Genomic DNA, 12,947 nt, shown 5'->3' on the forward strand with positions numbered 1-12,947 from the left:
TCAGTATTAATAAGAACCGAAAATGTTCAGACGCCTCCAAATGAGAACAGAGGGTACTTTTCATTGTCATATCTATTTGTCTCTGGTTTGAACTCTATGTATTCTTATATTTTTACACATGTTCAATGTTTTTTACATGTGTATATGCTTTTATACTGAATTAATAGAATATACTCTACTGTAAAGCAGAACAGACCATAGAAGATGAAGTGTTTCCTAACTTGCTTTAATTGCTTTTTTATCACTTGATGTAGTTAAGAATTCAAGAACTTGAAGAAGCTGTGCGTGTGGAAAAGGACAGACGAGAAGAAGCTCTTTCAGATTTAGACATGATCAAGAAAGAGTTCAAAGGGTTGGAATATGCGTATGAGAGAGAAAAACACAATGCCCAAGAGAACTTGGAGAAACTCAGTGTGTAAGTTTCCCTTTAAATTTATTGTAAAATGGAAGTAGACAGCTGGATTACCACTTAGAGCTTACATTTATATAGTTTTCAGTCAGTATAAAAACTAAATCTAATGCAATTTCCCAAACCAACCTGAAGTTCAGAACCTGGTGTTCCATTAATAATGGGTTGGTATCAATAATGATATGGGTGGGTAAAGAAAATAACTGATCTGTTACCGATTATTTGCCAAAGCAAATATCTTGGAAATTATACTTATGGCAGGGTCCTGTCTCCTGTATATTTGGGAGGAGGGTAGGAAACTGCACATGGCAGGGTTAGAACAGATTTTTTTTCTTCTGTATATACTTACATTATTATGAAAATATTATTTTTCACTTCAGTGACATAAATCAATCTTTAAGACTCTGTTGAGAAGTTGTGTATCATTTATAGTGGTGAATCTTCATTTTCAGCTTTTGAATGATTGTGGAAAGTGTTGACTAGCTAACAAAAATAGAAGAAGGGATTAAATGTATGAGAGCAGATGAAATTACCTGGGATTCCTTTCCTGCTCAGCACAGTCTACTGTGTCCATGGTAACAGATGCTTTTTGGAAGAGTGGTTTTGTTATATATCCTGGGCAGATATAGGATACACTGTACTGAGTCTTCTTCCTTAGCTGAATGAAGTTTTTATTAGGGTGAGAAAATATCAGGAAGAAGAATGGTGCTGGAAGAGAACTGAGGAGTACATGAAATAAAGGATAGTAGTTCATGAAATCTAGGGAAAGAGTGGGTTTAGAAGACACGAAGTGGGTGGCACACAATGGGGTTGTGGGGGGAGAGAGGTAGAATGGGTTGAAAGAGACAGTTTGCATCCCTTAGTCTAGGAATATAGGGGTCTGTACATAAAAGTATTTGTGGTAATTTGCTCATACAAGCAGTAGAGAGGAAAAAAGAAATTGGTTTCCCTACAAAAAAGGAATTTTGTGGCCCAAGTGTTCCTATATGCACGCTTACAAATATGTTTTCAGTAATATAGTTGAAACTTGTGCTGTATTATAAGCATCTTAGAGCTCTTTATTAAAAAAAAGGTCAAAAGAGGCCTGATGTGCATTTAAGGAAACCAAAGTCACATTAAAAAGTGAAAACTTTTTTCCCAAAGAAAAAGATATAACTTTTATGATAAAATATGCAAAAAACATTATGATGATAATCTAAATTTCTTCAGGAAGACTGCAGTCTTCACAGCTGTGAAACTAAGTATATTTCAAAATGCTTTACAGTTCTAAAATAACATCAGTTAATTAAACTGTAATCTCATCCTGCCTGGTTGTTTTTGCTGTGAGCATGGGTTTTCTGTCAGTAAATACATGACACTAAACTGATACTAAGTTCTTTGCCTTTCCTTGAAATGGAGAAGGCCTGGACCATTGATTTGACAATTTATTCAATTTTTCTTGTTTTGATATAAAAAAGCTCCTCTGTTTGTAAACTGGCCTTTTTTTGAGGAATGGTTGTTTGATCAGTAGTTTTGCATAACACAGGCTATTTTGTACTGTCTGAGCTTTTCTTGTATGTAACTTTTTATTCTTACATAGCATATGGACTTTGATTCTTTTTTGTCAGCCTTGGTTTGGTTTTCTTAGTTTTTAATTTGGTGTAGTGGGTTTTTTATTTTTGCTATGGTAGGTTCCTGTATTTGAGTGATCCAGAAGACAGAAAAATTAATGTTATGGAAGTTTTCTTGAAGTAGTGTTCAAACACTTCCAGTGTTTTTTCTTGAATCATTTCTTCACTTGTTCCAAGACCTAATATTCCAAGGTTTGTCTTTGTATTGACATTAGACCAGAAAAATTAATCATCCTCAGTGAAATGTGGATTTTTTTAGTTTGTTTTTTTCAATAATGCTTCTTAAACTGTGGTAGTTTTCAGTCTAGAAAAACGTATCCTGTCTTGTCAACAAGGCTGCCATAACATGGCTTCCTGTAATCAGTCAGGGAGCTGTTAGTATGGATATGTTCTGGGAACCAATAGATGTTAATAAAATATTAGCTAATTAGCAGCATTTTTAATGTAACTTAAACATCTGTTTAGGTACTTTACAAATCATTAGAATTTTTTAAGCTTTACCACAAGATTTTGAAATTTTTTGATTAGTAAATTTAGTTAAAAACATTAACTCCTATAAGTAGTAGCTTTCCAGTTAAGTCTCTGAGAATCTCTTAAAGATATTTTTCCGAATTAGTTCATTTGGACCAACATAATGATAATGGTTAGGTGTTAAATTGTATCGTGCATTCAATAATGTTTTGTTCCTTGTGAGAATCTTTTATCTAGATATATGAAGATATTTATTTGAATATTGAAGGGGTTTGTGTCTAGGATATTTTTGATGCCCAAAAGTTACATCTTTGAAAAATGGTATCATCAAAAAAGAAAACTTAGAGTTTTTTTACAGAGTATATTTTTTTGTTTGGAATTACTGCAGGAAATACCTGAATAAGTATGTTTTTTGTACGTAAGACTATGAAATACAGTTTTTACAGGTATGGTACCATTTGCCTTAAGAATTTCAATAGTAGCACTTACGGACAAGTAAATACTTGAGTTACTAAAATGCAAGATGAACGTTAAAAAGCCGCCCCTTTTTTCTCTTAACTGGACAATTATGTTCAGTGTTCCTTTTTCAGGAAGGAAATTTGCCCTATCCTAGAGGTTTTTTTGGGATAAAACAGAATTTATGCCTGAGGCATCTGTTCTGTATCTTAATTGAATATGAGAATAAATGTTGTCTAATATCCAAACAGTACTTTCACTGCTTGCAATCATGTGTTGATTCATGGAATTACTTCTGGCAGCTTCTGCCAGCTGAGTTTTTTGAAAGCAAATTGTGTTCTGCAATTTCAGAGAACACAAACCTTTCCATGAAAATTAAGACAGTTAAAACACAGGTAAAACAGTTGGTGGTTTTGTTAAAAGATGTGGAAGAAACATGAACAGCCTATCCTCACAATTTTGTTAGGCCAGACACCAAAATTTCCAGACCTCTATTAAGATAAGTAGCGAAGGTAGAGCTTTTTCTGAGATGGACATCAATCTACTCAGTTCCCTTGAGGTAATTACATGGGGTGGGAAGGTACTGCGTCTTCTGTTTCCTGTCCCCTTTTTATTCTTTGAAGCATACAAGTGTCAGTTACATTGGTGAAAATCAGTGATTGCTTTCACCAGACACCTTCTGAGAGAATACAACAGCCTTTGATCTACTTACCTTTGAAGGGTTTGGTCTTTGGACTTCAGACAATGTCAGGAGCTTGGCTTTTTTTTTTAAGATATAGTTTGGCATCCAAACATATTTTCTCTTTTTCTGGAGGACTTGCACGAGTTTGTCTTTAAGCCTAAGCCAAATGAAAGTCTTAGAGACTTTCATTTCTTGTGCTAGAACACTTGTATGTCTCTTAAGCTGGACTTGATGTAGGGAAATAACACCAAAGCTGGAAGCTATATAATGGTGTAAGAATTTGTTTTCTCAGAAAAAAACATAGTTATAATAACTGAAACCAAGCAAATGGGCTTTTCTGGGCAGTATAATTTTTTATTTTCTAAGAAAAAATATAGTTGTAATGACCAAAACCAAGCTAGCAGGCTTTTCTGGGTTGCATAATTTATTAATTAGCTCTGAACCCAGTAGCACTATGTAAATTGGAAGCAACATGGGGTTTGGGTCTCTGTGTGAATTTACTTTTCTTGAAGAGTGAGAACAAGATATAGAATAATTTGGAAGTCCTTTTGCTGTGTTTCTGAAAGCTGTGAGAGTAGAAGCTACTTTGGGGGACCAAAACAGGCAGGTTTTGAAGCATAAGAAGTGAATGGCTGCAGCTACAACAAAAAATTAGCCAGGCTGATGCAGAAGCACATAGGTATTTGGTGGACTGCGGAAGTAGTCCTTCAACTAAAAAGATACATTAATCTTTCACAAATAAATTAAAGTGGCAATATTGATTCAAAAGCTTCAAAATTGCAAGAATTTTGAGCCCTTTGCACTGCTTTAAGTTCTAGGGAAACAGGAGTGCTAGGAGAAAAAGAGATGATATTTCTGCTGGATGTTTCTACTGATGACAGCTACATCAAAGAATAGTTCAGGTTGAAAGGAATTGGAGGAGATCTGTAGTCCAACCTGCTGCTCAAACTAATATAAGCTATGAGATCAGGCTTTTCAGGGTTTAATCCAGTTAGGTCTTGCAAATGTGGAGAATGGAGATGGCACAATCTCTCTGGGAACCTGTTCCATACAGGTGGAAAACATTTTTCCCTGTCTGAACCTTTTTGGATTCTGTACTTGTCTTGTAGACAAAGAGTGCTGTGAGATGTCTACGTTTCCTTGATAACCTCCTTTTAGATACTGGGAGCCTGTTGTATACCAAGGAGTTACCTCTTCTCCAGCTTGAACATACCAAGTTTCCTCAGTTCTTATGTGTATTTCTGCTGCTGGTCATGGTGGTGACCATTCCCTTAGTCCACCCCAACTTTTTTCCTATGTTGTGAGGTGTGCATGTAGTTAAAAGCGATCATTATCCTAGGTGTGTTGGAATGACTGCCAAATACAAGGTGATTACTAACTTCCCTTGATCAGGCTATGCTGCTATTAATACAGTCCAGGATGGTGTTAGCTATCTCTGCTCATATGCCACACTGCTGATTTGTGGCTGTATGTCATGGTTACCCGGTTCTTGTTAGCATAGCTTCTATCCAGACAGTTATGAGCCACATCACTTTAGGTAATCTTCTTTCCTAAATTCTGGTCTTTGCTCATGTCATTGTTGAATGTCACAAGGTTCATTCTGGCCTGTTCTTTCTCCATCGCTAGAGAATGGCAGTTCTTCTGTTGAGGGTATCAGTTGTATTGTGTCATGATCTACTGACACCTAGTTCACTGTTCACTGCAGGTATTGGCTTACTCCAGGTGATGATTGAAACTGTTAAACAGATCTTAGATAGACCTCTACAGTATTACAGCCATTCCAGCTACTACCATCTGAGATTTACTATCAAACCACTTTTATCAATGTTATAATTCACATATGTAGTCTTAAGTTGTAATAGCTATAAAAATACTGTGTGAAAAAGTGCTAAAATTCTTGCTAAAATCATATTATAGTGCTAAATATTTGATCTACTTGCCCTCCTTTTGTCCACAGCCCTGATCATTTTATCATGGAATATAACAGGGTTGGTCAGGTATGATTAAGCTCCCTGAGTGTTCCCAATCACATTTTTCTCTTTCATGAGCCCAGAAAATTGTTCTAGAAAGAATTGCTTTGTAACTTTCCAGGGCTGAAATGAAGCTCTGTGGTTTATAGTTTATTGGCTTCTCCTTTTGACTTTTGCCAAATATAAGTGTGAGATTCGCTTTTCTTCATTTGCCAGGGACCTCCCCCAGATTTTGTGACCCTTCATGATGATAATCAGCAATGCCACTTTGAGATTAGCCAGCTTTATCAGAACCTTTGAATGTAGGTGAGCTGACCTCTTCAGTTCTATGGGTTGAGTTCTCACAGGTTATCTCAGACACAGTCTTCACCTATTGCTAGCAATTTTTCTCCTCGTAGTGTCCTTTTGCTGAAATTGGAGGCTTGGGAGTAGACCTTGTCAGGGAAGATGGAGGACAAAAAGGCAGGGAGTATGCTGGCTTTCTCTCTCTGCTGTGTTTAAAATAGCTGCTTTGTGTATAAGTATGTTCAAGTTTTCTTTCCTACCTTAACAGTGGTAAAATCCCTTCTCATCTTGGTCATCTTTTGTGAATGTTAGTTCTAGGTGCGTTTCCCGAGGCACCTCCTTTCTATCCCTATATACTTAGGCAATCCTCCAGAATTTTTCCCTGGCTTCCTGTCCCGGGTCTGTCTCCTATTTGCTGTTGTTTGGCCTTGTAATTTTCTCATGACACACCTTTTTATCCACTTTCTATATATTTGTTTTCTTGAATACCAGGAGGACTGATGTAGTTCAAGAACTGGTTGAAATTTTGAGTTGTCTGCTATTGAAATAATGCAATTCTGAGTAGAATAGTCATGGTTTAAGAGTGGTATTCCCCAGTTTAGTGTTCCTATAGAAACACACCCAACCATATACCGCTCGATCATTCCCCCTTCTTCTTCCTCCTTCTGTGACAGGCTGGAGAGGAGAATTGGACTCACAAAAAGTAAAGATCATGGGCTGAGATAAGGACACTTTACTGGACACAACAATGCAATAAGACAGTGAACTGTAACAGCAACAATACTAATGACAGAATGCACAAGGAAAAAAAGTGATTGATCTACCTGTGATTGCACACTGTGGAAACCCCCAACCATTCCCAGTCCCTCGGCCATGCTACCCACAATGGAGTCCTTCCCCTGTCCCCAGAAAATGACATGAGGTGGTATAGAATAACCTCCAGGTCCTAGCTATGCCCACTCTTGGCTACTGCAAAATATAACCCTGTTCTGGCCAGAACAAGGGTAAGAATATAGTCAGGTATGTGGAAACTTGAGGAGCAAGCTTTGTACTTGAAATCCATGCTGATGATGCAAGATGTGATATCTTTCTGAAGAGAACTAATGTGTTAATTAAAATATGATGACTTCTGTTTATTATGTCTAATCTGGAGTCTATATTCAAATGGTAAAATGAATTTATGACTGGAAGTCTTAACACAAACCTTGGTAATGGAAAAGAACATAACCATAACCGAAACGGAAAAGTTTTTCTTAGAAGGAATATATAAGTTTTTTCACGTAAAAAAAAAAATAAGACAAGCAGCTTCATAAATCATATGACGTGGTAACATGATGTGATACCCAGATTGTCTTTTAAAAATACGTAGAATACTTGACATAAGTATTTTTGATTAAAATGTTCTAATGTTGAAACTTTTTCAGATTAGAAAAAGAGTGTTACTCCTCCAACAATCAAATTAAAGAACTGATTGAGGAAAAGAAGAAGGTAATTATGGACCTCTCTGCAAGACTAGGGAATGCTGAAAAAAGCTGCAGTGAATTGCAGAGTGAACTTGCAATGGTAAGGCAAAAAGCCTATGGCACTTGTTGTTTAGGTTTTTTAAACATATTCTGAACATAATCTGCATTTGCTGTGCTAAGCTGTGGAATAAATCTGACTATGCATTACTCTGATATTTATTTATATGACTTTGTTTTGTGAAACGAGTAAATATGGATAAGATACTGGAGAAACTAATTCCAAAAAGTGTTTTAAGTGATACACTAAGTATTTCATTCAGGAATTATTTGCAGAAAACAGTTATTTCAAAAGTAGGCTATAAGTCAAGAGTAGCCAGCCTTTGCATTCCTAATGAAGAAGGCAATTTGTAGATATGGATTATGATTTTTTGTGAAGAATGTTCTATCTTCCTATCCAAGCTTTTTTTTCTCAGGCCTGATTAGTTACCATTGTAGACCTGCTTATTTCAATTTCACATGAGGTTTTTAATGCAAGCATTTGACTGCAAAAACTGTTTGAAAATGTCTTCTTTGAAGGTGACAAACTTTTTAATTGATTGGGGTTTCTTTCATTTGGTGTGCATTTGTTGTATTGCATGTATTTTACAGCAGTACTTTCTGAAGTAGTTTTCCTTTTATATGACCAGTTGGTGCCTTCCCACTGTCTCTAAGCACCCCAACTTTGAATATCAATTTTGCCATCCTCTTTAATAGCAGGAGGGTCAAAACAACGAGCTTAGGATATCTTCATTAATGACATAGATGAAGGGATGAGAGTGCACCCTCAGTAAAGTTGCTGATGACGCTGAGCTGAGTGATGCAGTTGACACACTTGAAGGAGAAGATGCCATCCAGAAAGACCTGGACAAGCCAGAGAAGTGGGGCCATGAAAATGTCATATTATTTACCAAGACCAAGTGCAAGATGTTGTATCTGGGTCAGGGCAACCCCCAGTGTCAACACAGGCTGGGGATAAGCAGATCAGAACAGCCCTGCTCAGAAGGGCTTGGAGGTGCAGGTGGGTGAGAGGGGCTGGATGTGATCCTACTGAAAAAAAGCAAGCCAAATACGTCCTGGGCTACATCGAAAGCAGTGTGGCCAGCAGGGAAGGGGACGGATTCTACCCCTCTGCTCTGCTCTGCTCTACTTTGCTCTGGTGAGATCCCACCTGCAGGGCTGCATCCAGCTCTGGGGTCCTCAGCACAGGATGGAGATGGACCTGTTGGAGAGAGTCCAGAGGAGGCCACCAAGCTATCACAGGGATGGAGCAGCTCTGCTATCAAGCAGCCTGGAGAAGGGAAGGCTTTGGAGTGGCCTAATTGTGACCTTCCACTACCTGGATAGAGACGTTTCAGAAGGGCATGTAGTAAGAGGACAAGGGGAATGGCTCCAAACTTAAATGAGGTTTTCGTCAGATATTAGGAAAAAATTCTTTATTGTGAGAGATGTGAGGCACTTAAACAAAACCGAAAAGTTATGAAATGTAACAAGGAAGCTCATAATAGAGAAGTTGTGAATGCCTTGTTCTTGGACGAGTTTAAGGATGGGTTGGGCTCTGAGCAACCTGGTCTAGCATTAGAACTAGATGAACATTAAGGTTCCTTCCAAACCAATTCTATGATTCTATGATCTAGAAAACCTTATCTCTCTTCATTGTAAATACATTGTAGCATTTAAAGTATTTCTATACTTAGCCATTTGTTTTTTCTATTGTAAATTTCTGTTCCTGCTTCATCTTGGACCTATGAGTGTGGGAGATTACCACAATCTCTTCCCTGCTATTAGTAGGCATTGTGCTATTCAGTATTTAGGAGCAGAGATGTGCATCAGAGAGTCTTCAGATTTGTTGGTGTCTACTCTTCAGCTGATGGAATTATTCCATACATTGTCTTAGTGTTATCCACTTTCCAGGTAGATTGGTAATTAATAAATTGAAGAAAAATAAAACCATAGAACTGTTTTTCCTTTGGGAAGACACTGCTTGTTCAATGCAAGCACTAAAGTATTAAAAGACATTTGTAGCAAACCTGAAAAAAAAAATTATCAGGCACAAAAAGAATACAAAATAAAATTCCATAGTAAAATGTATGTTATACTTGACAAGAATTCAGGACAAAATTCTATTCATGAGTCAGGTTTTTTGGTAATGACAACAGTATTAAATGGTGTACTCAAAATGAATGTTCTGTAACTGAAAGTAAAAGCAAATAGATTGCCCCACTTGAAAGAACTGTCTTATTCAAATAGCAGGTTTGTTGTTTAGTTGTTTTACTGGAATGATTTCAAGCCACAAGACTGTCTTGAACAGGTAATAAAAATACTCATTTTCTGAAGAGTTGTATTAGTGGTCCCCTGTAGGATTAGATTTTTTTCACCTTGGATGGGATTTTATTTTTCCTGAACACTTTTGTATTTGATTGGGAAGCAGGAGTGCCTGTGTGTAGTCTTGTTTACTCAGTATAAACAGTTTCTTTGTTATTTTTCTTCCCAAAATCAAAAAGCAGACGGCCGTATACTGTTATTAGGCTTTCCTTTACTTATACTAAAATTGTGTGAAATTGTCAGTACGTTCTCTTCCCTTTATTTCCATGTCCTGCTTTCTTGATTTTTTAATTACTTTCTTATATTTTGTATTATTATTAGATATCCTGAATACATCTTTTCCACTTCAGTCTGGTTTCTCACAGAACTGTTAACATACAAGTTAATGGGTTTGTTTGTAAAATATTTGTAAGATACATAAAGTACATGATTTTGAAACTTTATATGAAAAAGTGCTTTTTTTCTGTAGTAGATCAGTTCAATGTACAGTAAAGTAGTCTGCTTGTAATTTTAAATATCAGCATATTGCAGAAGTTTGTCAGAAACTTGCATGGGTCAAATGTGATAGGATCTGTTACTATCAAACAAAATTGCTTATGAATGCTCAGCATGAGAGAGCTCTCAATATTTACATTATGTTTACTTGAGGAAATTGGTCTCATGCTTGGCATTATCTAGCTATGGTGTCTAGAAATTTTTAGTTTCAGGAGCAGGAATTTAGCATGGCCACTGTGATTTAACACTTTGTTTAAATTGAAACAACACCAGCTATATTCTGCCCCATGGAAAGAATAAGAGGTATCTTTAGGAGTTTTAAGTTACTCAGGATATTTACATTTCTAGTACCTAGTAGTGGATGATTTTAACATAGAACAAGCAGGATATTAAACCTTTATTTTATGAGAAATGAAAATTGAAATTTGGGAAACTTGCCAGTTCATCAGAATGCATATTAGGAAAGTGAAATAATTGAAATCTTGTATCTTTGTATAAATTCTTTTAATTTGGAAGCTTGTCTTTTTCCCCATGGCATGTAAATCTTTCTCTTACAGCCACACCTGAAGTCATGCTCTGTTTGTGTCTCAGCTGTCCATAAACACCTTGTAGGTTATTGCACACTGAATGTCAGAACAGAAATTTTGAGAATCTAGTTCCAGGATGTACACATTAAGCATTGTCCTTTAACAGAAGTTGCCTAGGTTTTGACTTAACAGACCATAAAGCACCCTGAGGATTATGATTCTGTTCTACAACTTCTGTGGAGTAGAAGCGTACACAGTGGCAAACATGTAGTGTCATCTGGGCAATTTAATGTGGACGTTTCTTCCAGTTAAAAAAAATTCCAGTCCTGATACACGCTCTTCATTATTTTTGTGCATTAATTAAGGTATTCTGCGTTGACTGTTTTTTTCTAGCCTTAACATAGGGGCGGAGTTTTTCTTCCCAGATATTACTTCTATTATTGTTGTAATGTAAGAAGACTAGTTAGTCTGAAGCAAATGCTTAAATGATCTTCTGCAAAAAAACCAATTTTTTAATCTGTTTGGGAAGTGCAGAGGTCACTCAAGCTCTGATGTCCTGGTGTTGGGAGACAGACATCTAAAATTTGAAGTTCTCAAAAATTTTTCTCTGACTTGGACAAGAAAATAAACCTCAAAACCCAAAGAGATACTTCATAACATTCTCTCCCAGCAAAAGTTGTTACAAATCTCTTTTTAGGGGAGGGACAAGAAGGATTTCAATAAAACTTGAGCCTTTTGATTAATTTGTAAGACTGAGATACTAAATTTCTTGAAAGATTGTATTTAACATACATGTTGCCAGACTCTTCTAGAGATTTTTGAATATTCCAGTTGATATAAGAAAATAAAAGAAGTATTCAATAGTTTGATAACTTGAGCAAAATAAATAGAAGCCCAAGGAGAGAGTTTGTCAGTGATGGTTTTGTTTTGGTTTTATAATAAAATTTATGCCTGTTTGCTGAAAAATTTGTGCCACTTTTCTGCTTTACAGAGCATCGCATGAGTAAAGCCTGTGTTTTGTGAACTGTGGAGCAGTCTTTGGTATTTCTCTAAATGCTTTGATTTGCTCCCTCAAGGTCATGCCTGGTAAACATTCTGATACTTTAGTAAAGAATTTACATAAGCACTTTGCAAGGCATATCTGAACATGCTGCTCCTTGGTGTCTATGTTGATAGTTCTGGATTTGGCTCTTACTCTGCCAGCACCAGTTGGAAATTGTGCTAGAGACTGAGTGGGTTAATAAGTCCATGTGCAAGACAGCCTTCCCAGGAACTCCTTGTGACTGTAGACTAAGTGGAAAAAATTCCTCAGGAATTAAGGCTATTCATTGTATAGCTGGACCCCAAATCCCTGCTTACTACTGCAGTGGTTTAATTAAGGTAAGGCCTTAAAGTCCTACCCACATGTTTATTTTTTAAAAGTTATTGAATTTAAGATTCAGATGCACATTTGCAGCGTTAGATTCTGTGGGCTGTCCTGGAACTGTGTGTAGAGTTCACTTTTATTTTAGGCAACTGTGGCTTTTGCAAAATAATGCAAAACCAGTGGGGCATCATTTCTATATGGAACAGGAGCAAAAATAAAATACTGGTAGTTAAAGTAAATATGTCTACAACCAAGGCAATAGGAACTTGTCCAGATAAATAAAAATACCTTTCTGGAAGATTAACACAAGTCTGACAGTGAATGGAAGAATTTTATAAGCAGTCAGTTTTCAGAATAGTTCCAGTTATCCTTATAGATAAGGACAGAAAGTATTTGGAAAAAAGATTTTCTCCTCATTGGAGTTTACACTATTTTTAATGAAAAATGCTTGGGTTCTCTTTAATTTCTTTGACAGTTCAATTTTGTTTTGAAATTGGTGATTAAATTAATATGTTGCCAAGCACCTTTTTTTTCTAAAAAGTTTTTGTCCTCAAGAGTTGTTTTATGGTAATAGGGGTCTTTTTTAAGGATATGAAGTTTGTTTCAAGGAAGCATTTTATATGCTAAAATTCAGCATATGTTCTGGGTTCAGGAAGTACTATTTTTCTCCCATGTTAGTAGATTTTTAGCCTTCAGTCTGGGATGTGTTGTGAAGAAGGGAAATGTCTGGGGACTATGTGAAATACTACTAGTATATGTTGAGAATTCTAAGTTCTCAAGTGTTCATGGAAATTTCACTCATCTCAGGGACTTGGAATTCCCAAGGGCAGGTACTTTGAGTGAAGACTGAGG

The 12,947-nt window shown here is 36.4% G+C and overlaps 1 protein-coding gene across 14 annotated transcripts in view; it reads left to right on the forward strand.

Annotated features, from left to right (window-relative positions):
* The window catches only part of CCDC171 (coiled-coil domain containing 171), a 163,502-nt gene that overhangs the window by 32,931 nt on the left and 117,624 nt on the right, over nt 1-12,947 (forward strand). For all 14 annotated transcript variants that reach the window (XR_012053021.1, XM_072922340.1, XM_072922341.1 and 11 more), the window contains 2 exons: nt 255-415; nt 7,308-7,446. Coding sequence is in view for 13 of the 14 variants with exons in the window: in XM_072922340.1 (XP_072778441.1) it covers nt 255-415; nt 7,308-7,446 (300 nt within the window). In the remaining variant the exon portion in view is untranslated. The remainder of the gene's footprint in view (nt 1-254; nt 416-7,307; nt 7,447-12,947) is intronic.

Source organism: Taeniopygia guttata, chromosome Z (genome assembly GCF_048771995.1).
Source record: "Taeniopygia guttata chromosome Z, bTaeGut7.mat, whole genome shotgun sequence".
NCBI classification, from domain to species: Eukaryota; Metazoa; Chordata; class Aves; order Passeriformes; family Estrildidae; genus Taeniopygia; species Taeniopygia guttata.